This window comes from Marmota monax, unplaced genomic scaffold, assembly GCF_021218885.2.
Source record: "Marmota monax isolate L192 unplaced genomic scaffold, Marmota_monax_Labrador192_F-V1.1 WCK01_AAM20220418_F8-fsc00027, whole genome shotgun sequence".
NCBI lineage: Eukaryota > Metazoa > Chordata > Mammalia > Rodentia > Sciuridae > Marmota > Marmota monax.
This window is the reverse complement of record NW_026694617.1, coordinates 11439281-11455599: the sequence shown is the minus strand read 5'-3', so window position 1 is coordinate 11455599 and position 16319 is coordinate 11439281. Positions and strand designations below refer to the sequence as shown.

The window sequence follows — 16319 nt, the reverse complement described above, 5'->3', positions numbered from 1 at the left end:
CTTTCAGTAGCTAAATGAGGACCTTGAAGTTTTCTTTTTAAAACCAATAGCTACATTTAAGAAATGAATTGTGCTAAACTAATATAGTTATACGTAAGCTTTTTACTTACATCCTTTCTCCTCATCCCCTAAAATAGGGTTAGATTAGTAACAGGGTCTACAAAGAAATGAACTTGCCTAGATATTAGTCTTTTCTGTGTTTACTCCTATAATTTATACATATAGTTGACGTGTGAGAAAGTGAGGCAGTAGTGGATTGAGCAAGGGTATCCTGCTCAAAAAATCAAAAGAGGACGAAACCAACAAACTTCTGAGAAAGTTTGTATTAAACAAAGTTAGTACAATGATTTACATGATTAATAAATAATTAACACTGACCACATTCACATTTGTAAAAGTAGAGTTGCTAGGCTCACCACTTTAACCTCTCCCTTAGTCACAGTTCTAATTTGTAATTATAATTCATTAAAAAAACAAAACAAAACAAAACACTTGTCACTCTGTTGGACATATTTTCTTCACTTGTGATGGAAAAATGTCAACTGTACAGTATTTCATGTTTTTAAGGAGCATAGGTTGCATTAACTTTGTATCTGTTTTTTCAGTCCAACTTACTACCTGTAACCATTATTTGTAGCTCAGTGATTGAATCCATCTTATAACAACATAGAAACCGTCCATAACAACATTGGAAATGTATAAGCCAATAAAGTCACAGAATGCTCTCAGCTCTTATCCAATTGGCTGCTTGGTCTTTTATGTCATAATCACATCATGCAACAGTAAGCAGTATCTCAAGTTACAGTGGTGAGACTGGGATATTTTTTTTTTTTTCAATCTAAAGTTTTTCTCTTTCTCTCTCTAATAAAACATCTGAAACTCAAGACATCTTTAAGAATTTCTTACAAAACCATGCTGGGAGACGGTGGGTCTTGTTTTCACCCAGAAGATTTTATTTTCTTCCTTGTTTTAAATTGATTGTCAACATATGTGCGAGCCACATCTTTCTGTTGGGTTGGTTCTTAAGTCATTAGGCGAAGAGAGAGATGACTCTCCTCAAGATTGGCCCTTGGCACAACAACACTGCATCTTCCTGGCTTGTGAAATTCAGTTTTTTTTGGCTGTTTAGTCAGAACTGCTGCGGAGCAAGTGCAGTGTGGACTGCTTTTATGAACATATCATTTCATGTGGGGAATCGCGTGTTGTCAGAGTTGGGGGAGACTGGAGTATTTGGAAGAAGTTCCGCTTTGAAGAGAGTGACAGGAGTTATAGTGCCACCAGAGGGAAAAACTCAAAATGCGTGTAATCCCAATACCAGTTTTAGCAGATCACAGAACTCGGAGCCGTGGCTCGCACTCATTGAACGGGGCGGTTGTACCTTCACACAGAAAATTAAGGTGGCAACTGAGAAGGGAGCCAGTGGAGTGATCATCTATAACTTTCCAGGAACTGGCAATCAGGTTTTCCCCATGTCTCATCAGGCATTTGAAGACACCATTGTAGTGATGATTGGTAACTTAAAAGGCACAGAAATTTTGCATTTAATTCAGAAGGGATTTCATGTTACAGCCATAGTTGCGGTGGGGAGAAAACACATCATCTGGATGAATCGCTACTTTGTCTCCTTTATGATCGTCACAACCGCGACTTTAGCATATTTCATCTTTTATCACATAAGAAGACTTTGGGTAGCAAGGATTCAGCACAGGAGATGGCAGCGATTAACAACAGACCTCAAGAAAGCTTTTGGCCAACTCCAACTTAGGGTATTAAAAGAGGGGGATGAGGAATTAAATCCAAATGGAGATAGCTGTGTAGTTTGTTTTGAACCCTATAAGCCTAATGATACGATTCGTATTCTGACTTGTAAACACTTTTTCCATAAGAATTGCATTGACCCCTGGATTCTAGCCCATGGCACATGCCCCATGTGCAAATGTGACATTCTTAAAGCTTTGGGGATTCATGTGGATATTGAAGATGGAACAGAATCTTTGCAAGTTCTAATGTCAAACGAAATACCAGAAACCCTATCACCTAGGGACGAGGAGACAAATCATGAGCCTCCTCCTGCAAGAACATCAGAAAAAGTGACCCATGTGGAGGAGTACCCTGCTTCTCCAAATAATGCCAGCCAGCCTAATTTAGTACTAGAAACTGTACATCCCTCGCCTTGACAGCATGACCTTTGAGGAAGTGGATTAAACCTGTTTGTCAAATCAGGTGCTAATACTGACAAGCAGTTTGTCTGTTTGAAGTGTGGTTTTTGTGTCCTTTTCTATTACTTGGGTAATTTTCTACAATCTTTGCCAAGCCTCACAGGAAGGAAAAAAAAAAAAAACTTCCCAGGATTTTAAGGTTTAATTTTTGACCTTGGCTAAATGTAACTTATTCCTGTGAGTGTGTATATGTGTGTGTGTGTGTGTGTGTGTGTGTGTGTGTGTATTTCTATGTGTACATGAATGTTAAAAATCAAGGGCAGTTTTTTTTCTTTGAAATATTTTTTGTATATATTTTTGACTTTATTTTGGTAAGAAAATTAAGTTTGGAAAACAAGCTTTATGTTCTAGGAAGAGTAAAAATTATCTTTGCAAAATATTTATACTACAGTATATTACTTTTGATGTGCTGGGCTTTTACATTTTTGGCACAGAAATTTTCCTGTACAAAATTTTATTACTCGATCAACAATTTTGTTCAAGCAATTCGATTTTATGTAATCTGCATAGTAAGGGCAATTTTTAAAATAAAATACTAGTACTTTTTAACTGAACAACAAATATTCAAGTACCTGGTATTACTTGCCATAATTGCTACGTGACCTCAATGCATAGAAAGAGTGAAAAGATATAGAATTCATATGTTCCTTAGTCTTGTCTTTCCTGTGTTCCACTGTTCCACCCCCTCTTCAACTTTTTTTGCCATTAAATGTTTTTAAAATGCCATATTATTTTGGAGATAAGTTGCACAATGTAGACATGCTTATTTTGACATCTTGGGATTATATTAGTTTTATTCACTATATTCCCAAGATCTATCACTGTGGTTGGCACTCAAGTATTTTTTAATTATTGAGTGAAAAAATGAATAAGGATAAATATTTTTCATAATGTATCATGTGTTAATCTGTTAAACTGGGCAATTTATCCCAATAAGACAGCATAATGGAAAATTAATGCTTAAAATATTCATCAAAAATCACCATGACAAAATTTTATAATAGTCCAGAATTTATTATCACAGTTTAGCATGATTTGCATAGCAGGTCAGCATAATTTTAATGAGAAGTTTTGAAGTCTCTCAGGCTAACACTGGGGAATGAATTATTGGACAGTTTTAGAGAGAGATCTAGTGAAGAGGAATTTTGTGGATCACTTCATGTTAATAATCCTGGACTTCAGAGACAGGCAAAAGGGAAGTAGTTGGTTTCAACTGCAGCCCCAAGGGAGACCATGTAAAAGGATGATGAAGCATGTATTTAAGGCCATTAAGAGTCAGAACTTAGTGAGACCTGGACAGATGATGAGATGGGGTTGATGTCTTGCTTGGTACACAGAATTTTTATACCCACCCTGGAAAGGTTTTACCATGTTAATCCCAAGAGCTACTCTTTGAGAGAACTATATAGCACTAAGGCTCCTGATGATGTAGCAGGACCACTCTTTTGAGTGCCATTTTGAATTAATTCTTCCTTGAGTGGCCAAGTCCACATTGAAGAAAGAAGACCCTGAGGGCCCTATGATAGCCACCTCTGGGAGGATCAGCTCCTAAACCAGGAAAAGTGTCATTTTTAGACTGACCACCATAGGTGTGTCTGCCACTAGAGGCAAGTAATTGATAGAGGTGGCTCCAGTGATTTCCTCTGGTTGCCCCAGAGATTTATGTGCACCCAGTCCCCAAACCTAGAGTTCTAGGATTGTCATAGCCACTAGCACGTTTGTGTGGGGTACTTATTCTGTGATAACTTAGCACCTGAGGAATTTGTTTTTCCCCTCTGAGTGCCATTGTGTTCTCTTTCCATTCTTCCTCAGCACCCCTATTGATTTCTCCTTTCCTCTGTATCACTGTCAAACTTAAACTCAACTTACCCCCTTGTGTAAGAATTTACCACATATTCACTTCTTTATAAGATGCCTGTTAATGTAAACATTGAATGTTTAACACAGTTTGCTTGTCTTGATTTGAGAAGTTTCAATGAATGTTTATTAAAGGGAACCTATTGGAGGTCGGAAAGGAAGGGTCAAGTCAGTGAATTTGGGAACTGTGTTCCTGAGAACCTCCCATATACCAGGTGGTGGACTATAGGCTCTATGTAGCTGTTTCTTATATGTCAGAACAAAACAGCAGTTTTAATCCTTGTCTTCGGAATGTTGTAAACAGATCAATAAACTACTTTTTGCTCTGGGTTTAATAACCAGGACCTGGAAATAGCTCTGCCATGTCAAATGTTAGATATTATTCATTGTGGTAGATTTTTACCTATTCTGAGGGTTTGTCATTTTCTCTTGTACCTAGTGATACAAATATAATTTGCTGTAATGACATGGGACTGTAATATGAATTATTTTGCCACCAATACCAGTGTCATAATGAGTTTCCCTGGTACTTTCTCCTTAAGTGCTATGTAGTTTTTGCAATCTCTGGAAATGAAAGGTTGATGCTTTGTCCCCTGATCAGTAGGGGGTTGATGTTCCTTATAAAAATTAAGCTTTCGTTTTCATCATCACTAGACTAAATTAGGTTTAATTTTTTATTAAAGAAATTGTCTAGGGGACTTTATGTGACCAAGTGATACTGTGGATGAAATTATGTATTTTGTCTATTGATTACTTATTATTATATGACATAGCAGTGATAATGTCCTTGTTTCTTGCTTCAGAGTTGGTATAATATAATTTTCCTGTGGAAAAAATATTGATCAAGTATTACTTGCATTGCTGTGAGCCCTTCAAATGATGTCTATGAGCCAAGGATCTGGCTTCTCTGCTGGGATTTAGGCTTAGTGTATGTATAAAATGGTCTCTCCTCCTGACTTAGTGGGTTTTGAAACAGCAGACAGGAATCAAATGGGGGGGGGAAGATAAGAGTTTGGGAAAGTGTTGAAGCCAAAAGGGTAAGTCTCCACCAGTGGATACCATGAGTCAGGTCACTTTAATGGTACTTCTGTCCTCCCATAGTACAGTTTGCCATAACCATCTGTTGTTGCATTTTAAAAATGAGTCAGTTTATTTGGTTTTGTATTTACTGAATTTTCCTGTAATGTTTTTGGTGATGAAAAAATTAAAGATTATAGGTTACAACATTTACCAGCACATGAAATATCTTAAAATACATTCCTGGTTTTCTATAAAGCAAGAACATTAATAGGGGAGGGGGGGAGGTAGTAATATAGAGGTGATCTGACCCCCTCACAAGTGTCAGAATCTTCCCCCCAAAAATCTGTCCACCAAAACCTCATCTTTTCATAGCTACATCCAGCTTATCATACATCTATTCACAATTATGTGTGGTTAACATCTCGATGGCACTCTCTCTTGATAATTTTAGGTGCTGTCATGAGTATTCATCAACATTGTCAGTGAACAGGGTCACTCTGATTTCAAAATTTCTCTCCACTTTCATCTCCAGTTCACCAACATATTATTGTCCATTTTAGTCAGATTTTGCATTGCGTGTCATGAAGGAAGGGCCCAGCAAAGGAAGCTACTTGGCTTTGGGTGCCATGAAGTAAAGAGAAAAGGGATAAAGAGCCACAAGAGGGATGCACACTTCCAGGGCATGCTCCCAGTGACCCACCTCGCCTAGCCTTGCCCCTCCTGCCTACAGTTACCCCCCAGTCAGTCCTTTCAAAGTAAGATGAACTGATGAGCTCACAGCTCTCACAGTCTAATCACTTTACCTCTAAACATTTCTGCATTAAGATGGGAGCTTTTGGAGGAGAGGACACCTCATATCCAGAACATAACACTGCCACACATTAGGTTCTGTTATCTTTGAAAACTTGCCAACTTAGTACACATTTCTCAGAAGTTCCTCTTTAAATTTGCTTGATCTACCACATCTTTAGGCTTGCTCTTGGCTCTCATTCCAAGCAGTTTCCCTTAACCATTCATCTTTTCTGAGCTCTTTTCTTCCTCAGCTTCCCTAGAAAACCAATTGCAAGATGTTTATCAAGTGACACTGAATTTTTTGCCTCTAGAACTGTTTCTACAGGATCCTTTTGCCTCCTCTTAACCATTTCTACAGTTTGCTTTCAATAATTGCATTCCTGATCAGCCACTTAATTATTATGTGGGACCTATTTATTAGATGATTACAATGTGATGTTTTATTCTGTTTAAAAATTCTGTCTTAATGTCTTAATTCCTCTTCGTATTTCCCATAGAGCACTACTTCTAAGCTACATATTAGAATCATCCGGAGACCTCTGGGCTGGGACCTAGTCATCAGTGTTTATAAAGTTGTCCAGTTGTTCCAGTGAGCATACAAGACTGAGAATCACTGCCAGAGATCTCTTGAAAAAAGCCTTTACACTAGTCAAGTCTGCAATTTTAACCTGTTTCCTTTAGTATGACTTGTTTCATGTTACTTAAAGTGGTTATCTAGAAATCAAAATACCAAAGGTAGAAAGAGCTAAATTTCGTGGAGTAAAGTAAAGGCACATGGAAGTATGAACAAATAGATTTCAGCTGGAAAAACAAGGACTATTTAAGGAAATAGCATTTGAAGTGAGATGACTGCTGGGTTTGAAAGAAGATCATTCTAATAGAGGTAGCAACATAAATGACAATGTTTTATAAAGAAGCTTTGAGTGTCCTGTGCAGTTTTGGTTTAGGAACTTGAAAAGAAGGAAAGGAAACTCAAGAGACTGTTGGAATAAAGTGATGAGGTGAAAATGCAAACTAAGGCAGTCGTAGACAAATCAGGTTGATGACCAACAAGTTAATATGGTCCTTGATTATTTAATTTGCTGATATGAATTTTGTACTTTATTGTTTTGATGACTAGGGCAACACCAATTTTGAAGCTTCTCTATACTCATAGCTTTATCTTCCCTTCATCTCCAGTTTAGCATCACATAATGGATATAGAAGAAGAGACAATGTGTCAGGAAGAGTTGAGGAAGAACAAAAAATTGAGGATGATCCCTTAGTTTCTGGTTTGGGCCAGTAGACGATAATGATATTATTTGGTAAACAATTGAAGCAAGTTTGGGGTAAAGAAAAAAAAAGTCTGTGTATGCCAAATTTGAGGAAATCATAGAATTTCTGTGTGGTATTCAATAAATAGCTGAAAATATACACCTGTACAAATCAAATAAGTTTAAAATTGTTGCCAACATGACAAGTACTAAATTGTGATTTACAAACAAGAAAACCTCATTTACCAATTTCATTTATAGTAATGTTGATTTTACTTTCATGCAGATTCTTATATTACTATTTTGTGACCCCTAAACTTGATAATATCCCAATTTGCAATGCTCATATGACTTTTTTCTCTCAGGGATTTTTAGCAGCTGGCTGATGTTAGCAATTTTGATAGGGATGGTATGAGTTGTAATAATAAGGATAGTTATAATATTCTAGGGTGCACTTACTTACATACTTAATAGGTAGAAACTAATTCAGTAATAGCAATTTCTCTGAGACAGGCAATGCTAGTCTTCCCATTCTTTTGACAAAGAACTAAGCCTCTCTGGAGACGTTGAGTAAGTTGCCCCTATTAAACAACCAGTATATGAAAGAATCTGTCCTTGAACTTAGTGTGGTTTCATAGCTTATTTTCTTCAACCACTAAAGTACAGTTAGCTTGATACACAGTTTTTAGGTAAAGGAGAAAGCATTGAGATGAGTCTATAGTTTTGATTGCTTAAAGGATTGAATCGCTCATGGAAGAAAAATCCCAGCTAAAGACATTGGAAGTGTTAGCCATGGGGTGGTTGAACTTTGTGAGGTCTCAACAGAATTAGGGAAAATAAAGCAGTATGGGCATGTGAGGGTAAAGTGATGTGCCAGGAGCATCCAAGTCAGGCAGAAGTAAACACTGACCCAGGGACTTGGCAACTTTTGTGTAAAAAATGGTCATTTACTCAGGGAAGTTTTGATGTAGACTGCCTTTCTCCTGAAATTTAAAAAGTATGAAAATATTTATGGTTTCTTTATTGATAGCAGTTCTTTTTGAAAATTCATGCATAAAAAGCAATTGCCTCTTGAAGAACGTATGTATTTGACATCAAATGGTCTACATTTATTTCCTGTCCCCAGAGCAAAGCATCTCAGTGCAGTAGCTAGCAGTAGCATTATTTGGAAACTTTCCTTAACTCACTCTACACCAGCAGAGTCAGAATCTTGGGGGGCCTGGAAATCTGTACCAGCAAGTACTTCACCTGACTCTAATGTCCATTCAAGTTTAAGATTCTCATATCAGAGAGTCAGTTCAACAGCTGATAAGATATTGTTACTGCTTGGATCTTAAATGCCTTCCAGAGCTTCATGTGTTGAAGGCTTGTCCCCAGCTGACAGTGCTGTTGGGAGATGGCAGAATGCATTTAGGAAAGAGGGCAGAATGGAGGAACCTGGCCCCTTTTCCTTTCATTTTGCTTCCTGGCCACCATGAGGTGAACAGCCTCCTACACCCTGTGCTCCCCACCATGATGTTCACTTTTGCTGCAGGCCCAAAGTAGTGGGCCTAATTGACCATGGACTGAAATCTCCGGAACCGTGAGCCAAACTAAATCTTTCCTTATAAGTTGATTGTCTCAGGTATTTTATTTACAGGGGTGGAAAGCTGACTAGAAGATGAACATACTATAACTGTGGGCAAAAGATGAAATTCAGAGGGAAACATGTAAATTCCTAAGTGGCCCATAAAACAAGCTTCATAATTATTGGAGGGAGACTCAGTTTACCTTCCTTGAAAATGTAGCTGAAAATAAGTGTGAGAGGTGTTATTGGGCTGTCAGTGGGCCCCTGATGGTGTATTTTGTCTACTGTGGCATTGGTAGCAGCATTGCTTCTATAAATAGGGTTACTTTTCTTTTTGATTATGAAATCTCATGCAAATAGCAGATTCATTGATTCATTCAGTGAATACTTATTTCCCTGAGAATATAGTAATAAACCATACAAAACTCCTTGCCCTGATGGAGCTTAGTTTTTAAATGGGATAAAAATATAGCATATGTATTATGTTAGATAATTATTAGTGCCACGTAGAAAAACAAAGCAGAGAATAGAAGAGTTGATTATTTAAGTTGAAAAGATGTCACCAAGAAGATAAATGTTTGAACAAAGACATGAAAGAAATGAATGATCCCATACAAAGTGAAGCATGTGGTAATTCGAGCCACCAGGATGGTAGGGAGCTCTTGTCATCTGAGTAATATCTGAGCCATATTTAGCCAGGAAGGCAGAGGACAGTGTTTAGCTTCCATTAAACACTTGAAGAATAGCCGTGGGACAAATTTAGATTTTCTTTGTTATTATAGGAGTTAGAACTAGGCGAGAGAATGACAGCTACTGGGAGACCGTTGCCACCTGAAAACAAAGAACTTTTCAGAAGTTATTCCTGCCCGTGGACAGCCTATTCAGAGTGTGGAGTTTCTCTTCCTTAAAGGAGCTTGATAATTATTTGGATGTCATTTCAGTGGAGGTGGTGGTAAGGGAATTTGAGCTGTGGGAGGGTGATGGGATTTATACCTAAGAGGTCCCTCACCATCCTGAAAATTAGATTCTGGGATTTATAAACAATAACATTATTATTCCGTGCATAGTTGCCATCTGGTGGAAAAATAAATAACTACAAGATAAAAATTATAAAATCCATTCAACAAATATTGATCCAGAGGACTATATGCCAGGGAAATTTAATCACAAGTTTGGGGATCATTTTTCTTTAACTTAACAGAATGTTTGCTTTTAAGATTTATATACTTTCCAGAAATTTTCTTTTTTCATTCATTTCTCAGCTAAAGATCTTGGGTTATCAAGAGTAAATAACATGTCATCCTCAAGATTCATGTTTTATAAACCTAGGATTTGAGAGGGTAGTAACTCATTCTCTGGTGTCCTGGCAACACTGTGGAAAATATGATTTGGTTTTCAGAAATGTCTTCTCCCCCAAAACTTCTTGGTCAACATTGGTACATTACCTGTTTTTTCAAAGAAAAGTTTCTTGAGACATTGAATCAGCTGCAAAAACACTGGTATTGATTGATTTCCAATCCATTATGAGGTGTTTATGAGATACAAATCATGTGTTCGACTTGCTCTGAAATGTATAGCAAAAATACGTGAGAGGGGATACCCATTTTGTTTGTTGTCTTAATAAAATCATTTTTAAGCATTTTCAAGGCTCCCGAAGTAACATGCTAAAATTATTTTCTATACCATTATAGTGAAGGGAGAAACCCAACCACTTTTCTTCACAAAATGGAAGGTAGCCCAGCCTAGGAACTTTTAGGCTTTTCATCACACCATGATGTGTTAAATGAAATCTGAGGAGAATAAGGGATGACTTGACAGAGATGGTGCCTTCTCTCACCTGTATCTACATAGGGGCGCTTTTCACATTTAGCTTGCCATTGCTCCCCTTTTTTGCTAAACACTGGTATTTCCTTATTGCACAATGTCACATGTTTTAGAAGCCCAGGAAAGCATCCAGTGTTCTACTTCTCTTGTCATATTTGTATTTGTAATGAGTTTCTTGCTGAAAACTTCCTTTTTAGTCTCTGTGGTTACAAGCTTAAGGAGAATTTACCATTGGTTTAAGGAGATTTAAGCTGATCAGAGAGTCCCAAAACAACTACAAAGGAAAACCAAGGGATCTGGTATAAACTGGTATTAAAAGAAAGAGTATGTGGAACAACTTTACAATATTGATAAGACAATGGGAATATAGTGTAATTTATTTTTCCAAAAAGAAATGTGTACTTTTTGGATCACATTTCTGTTCACTTGGGTGTGGACTCAGTCTCTATGATAATTCAAGAAGACTTTGGCAGTTTGGGCCTTTAGATGTAATCTAAGAGCCTTGGATTTAATATGAGAATTTAATTTGGATTAGTTCTAAGGAAGGATCTTTTGAGATAAGCTCTTTCCTAGGTTTTAGATAAAGGTCTGGATATATATCTTATCTATTTTTTTTAAGCAAAAGATATTATTTTGTGTGAGTTTTAAGTGTGATTTCTTCACATTTGATAAGGGTTGGTTAAATCAGTGGTTCCCAAAGCTTTGGAATTCACAGATCAGTAAAAATAGGCCAGGCAAAACCTTTTTCTTTTTTATCTTACTTTGTTCCAGCAAGAAAAATCATTAACTATTATGACAACAAAAACCCTAAAATTCACTTTTAATAACAGTATAACAAAGAAGTGACTCATTGCATCCAGAGTTGCAACTCTTAGGATATTAAATAAATTTCGCTTTATTAAAATATATTTTAATCCTTGTATTTATTTTATTTATTTTAATCCATGGAAACCCCATTTCACTCTTGTCAAACACCAACTTTGGGTCCAATAACTCTTCAAAATCCATTACTGAAGCTAGAATTAAAGGCATGCAGTTAGTATTAATAGGTCAGATCCAGAGAATGAAGACCAATTTGGGTCTTGGGAAGTTGGAGACCACTGCTGAGAAATTGAAATGTTAATGTCTTCAGAGCCCTTTTCCCACCCTTATCAAGATAACTTGCCCCTGCTCCAGCCTTTTGCTAAGGTAACCTGACCCAGGAATTGTCCCTCCCTACCTGGAGTTGTAAAAGTTGTTAATGTGTTCTGGGCCCCCTTCCTGCCTGGATCACTCCATTTGCGCACCCCCCCCCCATTGACTTCTCACTTTTGGCCATCCCACCTAGTATCTCCTGGGCAGAGAGCAGGAGAACACAGGAAGCTGAGCACATATAAAAAGGGCAGAATGCTCTAACTTGTTGGGCTACCAGGATACCAGCTATGGCTCCCTTCTCCCTCCTGGGAGAAGTCTGTATTGCCCCTTCTTAAATAAACCCTGCTTTATATGCATCTATCTGCTTGCTTTTTTGGTGTTATACTTCAACATGTGAGGAAGTAGGACTTGTCACTGATAACTGTCCGTATCATTACCACTACCAGGTTCTAATGATTTCCTTTAAAATTTGAAATCTAATGCTTCAGACACTACTGAGGCTTACAAAGTGCAGCTCAGTTCACAGTTGAGGCAGAGGGAATACAAAGCAGGTGCATCTAATACTTCGGAGAGGACAGGGAATGCCAGGATAGTTCAGAATAAAGGAAGACCATAAAGCAGTGGGCTGCTTTGCCAAGAAAGTAGAGAATGACAGGAGCATATTCTTTCTCCCAATCTGCACCATCCTTTCCTTTCCTGTCCTCCTCAGTTCAGTTTCCTGAACCATAAATTCAAAAATCCACAAGTAAAGAGTGGACCTCTGGAGTGAGACTAGTCTTATCTTGACTCTTTCATGCTGTGATTGTGACCATAGCCATGTGTCTTTTCTTCTCTGTTTTTGATTTTACTTAAAAAATAAATAAAAATAAACAACAACAACAAAACCCTTCTAGTATCTGCTTTATATGGTTTGAGGGTAAATTCCATTGCCATACATATGAAGGCCCTATCAGTTTTCAAAATGTAGATTTTATCTTTTTATCTTTTATCCCTGACATAAATGTTTTGATGGTATTTTGTGTTCTTGTGCTGAAGGCCAGAGGCCTTTCTTTCTAGGCCTGACTAAGCCCATTCCTCTCTCTAGCTTACTTTCATACCACTGTGCCCTTGGTACCCTCACTCCAACCCAAAGAAATTTCAGGCCCACTTAGACTGGCTGTGTCCTTTCATCCACTCTTGCATGGTCTCTTCTCATATCTAAGATAATTCAGTCTTTAGATCTCTATTCACCAGCTCAGGTAAGACTCTTTGACCTCTACAACTAGCATCAAAACCTTATTATGAACTCTTCTCAGTAGTATTTATCAGTCCACAAGTATGTTCACTTATGTGACCATTTATTTATACCACTATAAATAAGCTATGGGAAAATAACAAGACTATGTTATTTTGCATAACAGTATATTCCCATCACTGATCACATTTTGCCCAGCCCTTAGTTTGTCTTGATAAATATTTGTTGAACAACTGGACGAGGTGGAAAGGAACATATGGAAAATTTTGAGATCTAAGCAAGCAAACCCCTTTCTTGGAACAGGAAATACATTTTGGGGAGCAATAGAAGACAAGGTTCAGAAGGTAGGTTGGGGAGACTTGGATGCATGAACAGATTGGCGAAAGTAAGCACCAACAGAGAATCCACCAACTGGCTTTTGGCATTCAAAGTTACCTGATAAAAAATATGGGTGTTGGCACACCGGAACACTAAAAATTATTTGATTTCTAGTGAGACTAAACTTATCACCCCAATAAAGCTTAATTAGTTGATAATACCTGAAAAATAGTTCAAAAAAAAAAAAAAAAACAAAACTTGTATCATCATGTCTCCAAGGACAGTACAGATTATGGAAATTATGAGACAGTATTTTATTTGGCATTATTAAGGAGAAGGCATCTCTTGTAAGTGGGCTCTTGTATTTTCTCAACATTTTCCTGGCTGAACACATGCTGGCAGCCTTCCCAGAAACCATCTCATAGATAACCACAATGATTTGGCAAGCAGATAATGTTCTTCTTGTCGTTATAAAATCCTTTGAATCAAAGAAGTGATGTTTGATTCAGATCAACATAACATGTGAACAATAAGTGCCTCTGTGGAAAACATAGTTGAAGTCTTATTTGGACAGCTGAGCAGACTTAAACCCGTTGCAGATACAGTTTCTTGTTATGGTCATCAAATTTCAGTTTTGTTATTAGTTCACCATGACTTTGTCAGTATATTCATTTATCTTCTTGGTATATAAGCTGAGCAGATGAATGGGTGGCTGGTGGTGCTCCAAGAGAAGGCCACACACGAGTTAAAATTCATTGGAGCAATGTAACCTATATAGTATGTTTCAGTTTTCTGGTTAGGTTCCTTATCCTCACACTGAATTGATTCTGTGTTCAGTAACATTTTCACAAGAAGGTCATTGATTGATGATTCCATAGGTGTTGGCCAGCACCCCCCTGAACATCTGAATACCAGAGGTGAATACATGATGGGGTGTAAGTAGAAGAAATAAGTAAAGAGGTGGTGTTGGATTTCCAAGGTCAAAATTTATCTCTAAAGCTCTGTTACCTTGAATCAGTCACATATCTCTTCAGTTTAAACCAGGTAATCTGTAACTATCATAAGACTATGATAACTAAGAAAGCATACCATGATTGTATGGCTTAAAGGTGGTATGTATGAGTCCTTCTAGGGAGATGGCATATCTATCAGTGAGAGTAATGATATACTTGGTTCCTTGGCTGCTGCTAAACCAATATGGTACCTTCCAGGTCTACCAGACAGAATTTCATAAAGGATCCTGGGGTTCAGGGCAGAGCACTGGTATATGGCCACCCCAGGACTGAAGACCAGTCTGGGACCAGGCTCTATGTATAGCCATGCTTTCTCTTCCTATAACTTGGTAACTGTTGTGAAAGGATACAGGATTAATATATTTGATATTTAGTGAAACTAAACCTATCATTGTTACATAATCTCATAACTGATACTACCTGAAAATTTTAAAAGACAATATGAGGGGCTGGGGTTGTGTCTCAGTGGTGGAGTGCTCATCTAGCATGTGGGAGGCCTTGGGTTTGATCCTCAGCACCATATGAAAATAAATAAATAAAATAAAAGTATTGTGTCCAACTACAACTAAAATATAAAAAAAAAATAAAGACAATAATAATCTGTACGAACAGCACAGATTATGGGAATTATTAGACAATATAATATTTATTAGAGAATATACATTTTATATTCCTCACAAAACTGGTGTCACTCTTCCCTTGTGACATTACTCCCAGTGCTTCTTTTCCTTCGAGATGTCCTTTCAACTTCCATGCAAATGGACAAGCTCTGTATTTATACTGCTTTCTTGTAAGTGTATTATAGAAAATGGATAAGACTTACTGGGTCATTGATTACATAATTTATTCCAGTACATTCCCATTGCCTCTGGCATCAGATGATGTTCCTGTACCTACCATGCCCCCTTGGGTAGGTCCACCAGTTGGTCCAACAGTTACTTCTCACTGTTTCCCATTGTGAGCCCTGCCTTCTCAGCTGGTAGTGTCTCCTCCTCTCAAAACTAGATTCCCTTCTCTCTGTAATATCATGCATTATGATTCCTTTCTTCTGCAGTAGTGTTCTCTCTCCCACTGGCATGGACAAGGTCTGAATTTATACTTCCTTCTTCTAAAAGTACATAATAGTAAATTGGTAAGTCTTACTGGTTTATTATTTAAATTATGTAAGGACATAGATAGAGGAATTGAACCATTAGTTTAGACACCCAAACCACCCATTCGCTGCCCATTCAAGAGATATTTCAAGAGTGCTTGGCCTGGTGCTTAGATAATACACAGTGTAGTTAATGAAATGTTTTCTTGGCTTTATAGAATTTCCTGTGTAATGAGTGAAAAAGAAAATAATTTTTTTTTACTTAAATATTATTCTTACAAAATGCAAAGTAAATGGAAAACAAAAGTTTCTGTGATCACATGCAACACAGGATCTGGATTACCCAGTGACTAGGGAAGAAATCTGTGAGGAGGGTCTCCTGGGTGGAGTTCTGTTCATTGGCTCTGAATTAGGCACTGGATTCAATAGCAAAGAAAATAAAGTGCTCTGCCGGTGCTTACCTTCTATTTTGGGTATATATATATATATATGTTTTGGTGCTATGTGCTAAAATATAAAAGCAAGATAAGGCTCTAAGGATGATATAGTTAGGTGATGGTGATATGGGCAATGTGGAGTTCCTGATTGGCCAGTGGAACTGGAGCTCAGGGATGCAGCAAGAGAGATAGTTTGGGACATTTTGGGAGTAGAGCCTCAGAGACTTGGTGATGATTTTGTTGGAAAACCAGTGGACTAAAATAACCAGATTTTTACTAAAAATTTTAATTTGATGCCAGTGAAGGGAAAAAAATGGAGAAAAGTGATGTTAGGATTTGGGTGACTGCCAGAAAAACTTGTAGCAAAGATGCAGCAAAGAGTCTGTTGCCCTCATTCAATTCAGTTCTAGTGAGGGACACAAAGAATTCTTATGAGATATAAAGAGGTGAAGAAGGATTTGTGAAGAACTTGGGGGTTACAATGAGTAAGGTATAGTGATAAGTTGCATGTTGGTCAAGAATGGCTTCCCAAACTGATCAGGCACTTCACAGAAGAAA

At 37.5% G+C, this 16319-nt stretch overlaps 2 protein-coding genes across 9 annotated transcripts in view; both read left to right on the top strand.

The window, feature by feature from the left end:
• The window catches only part of Cadps2 (calcium dependent secretion activator 2), a 521519-nt gene that overhangs the window by 168496 nt on the left and 336704 nt on the right, over window positions 1-16319 (top strand). The gene's annotated exons all lie outside the window — the stretch shown is intronic.
• Window positions 487-2481, top strand: Rnf133 (ring finger protein 133). Its single transcript, XM_046422409.2, has one exon. It carries the CDS (start codon window positions 1047-1049, stop codon window positions 2175-2177), a length of 1131 nt encoding a protein of 376 aa, XP_046278365.1. The 5' UTR covers window positions 487-1046; the 3' UTR covers window positions 2178-2481.

What these genes read in the sequence shown, in the direction of transcription:
- Rnf133 (XM_046422409.2), top strand. Translation starts at nt 1,047, where the DNA reads ATGACTCTCCTCAAGATTGGCCCTTGGCACAACAACACTGCATCTTCC.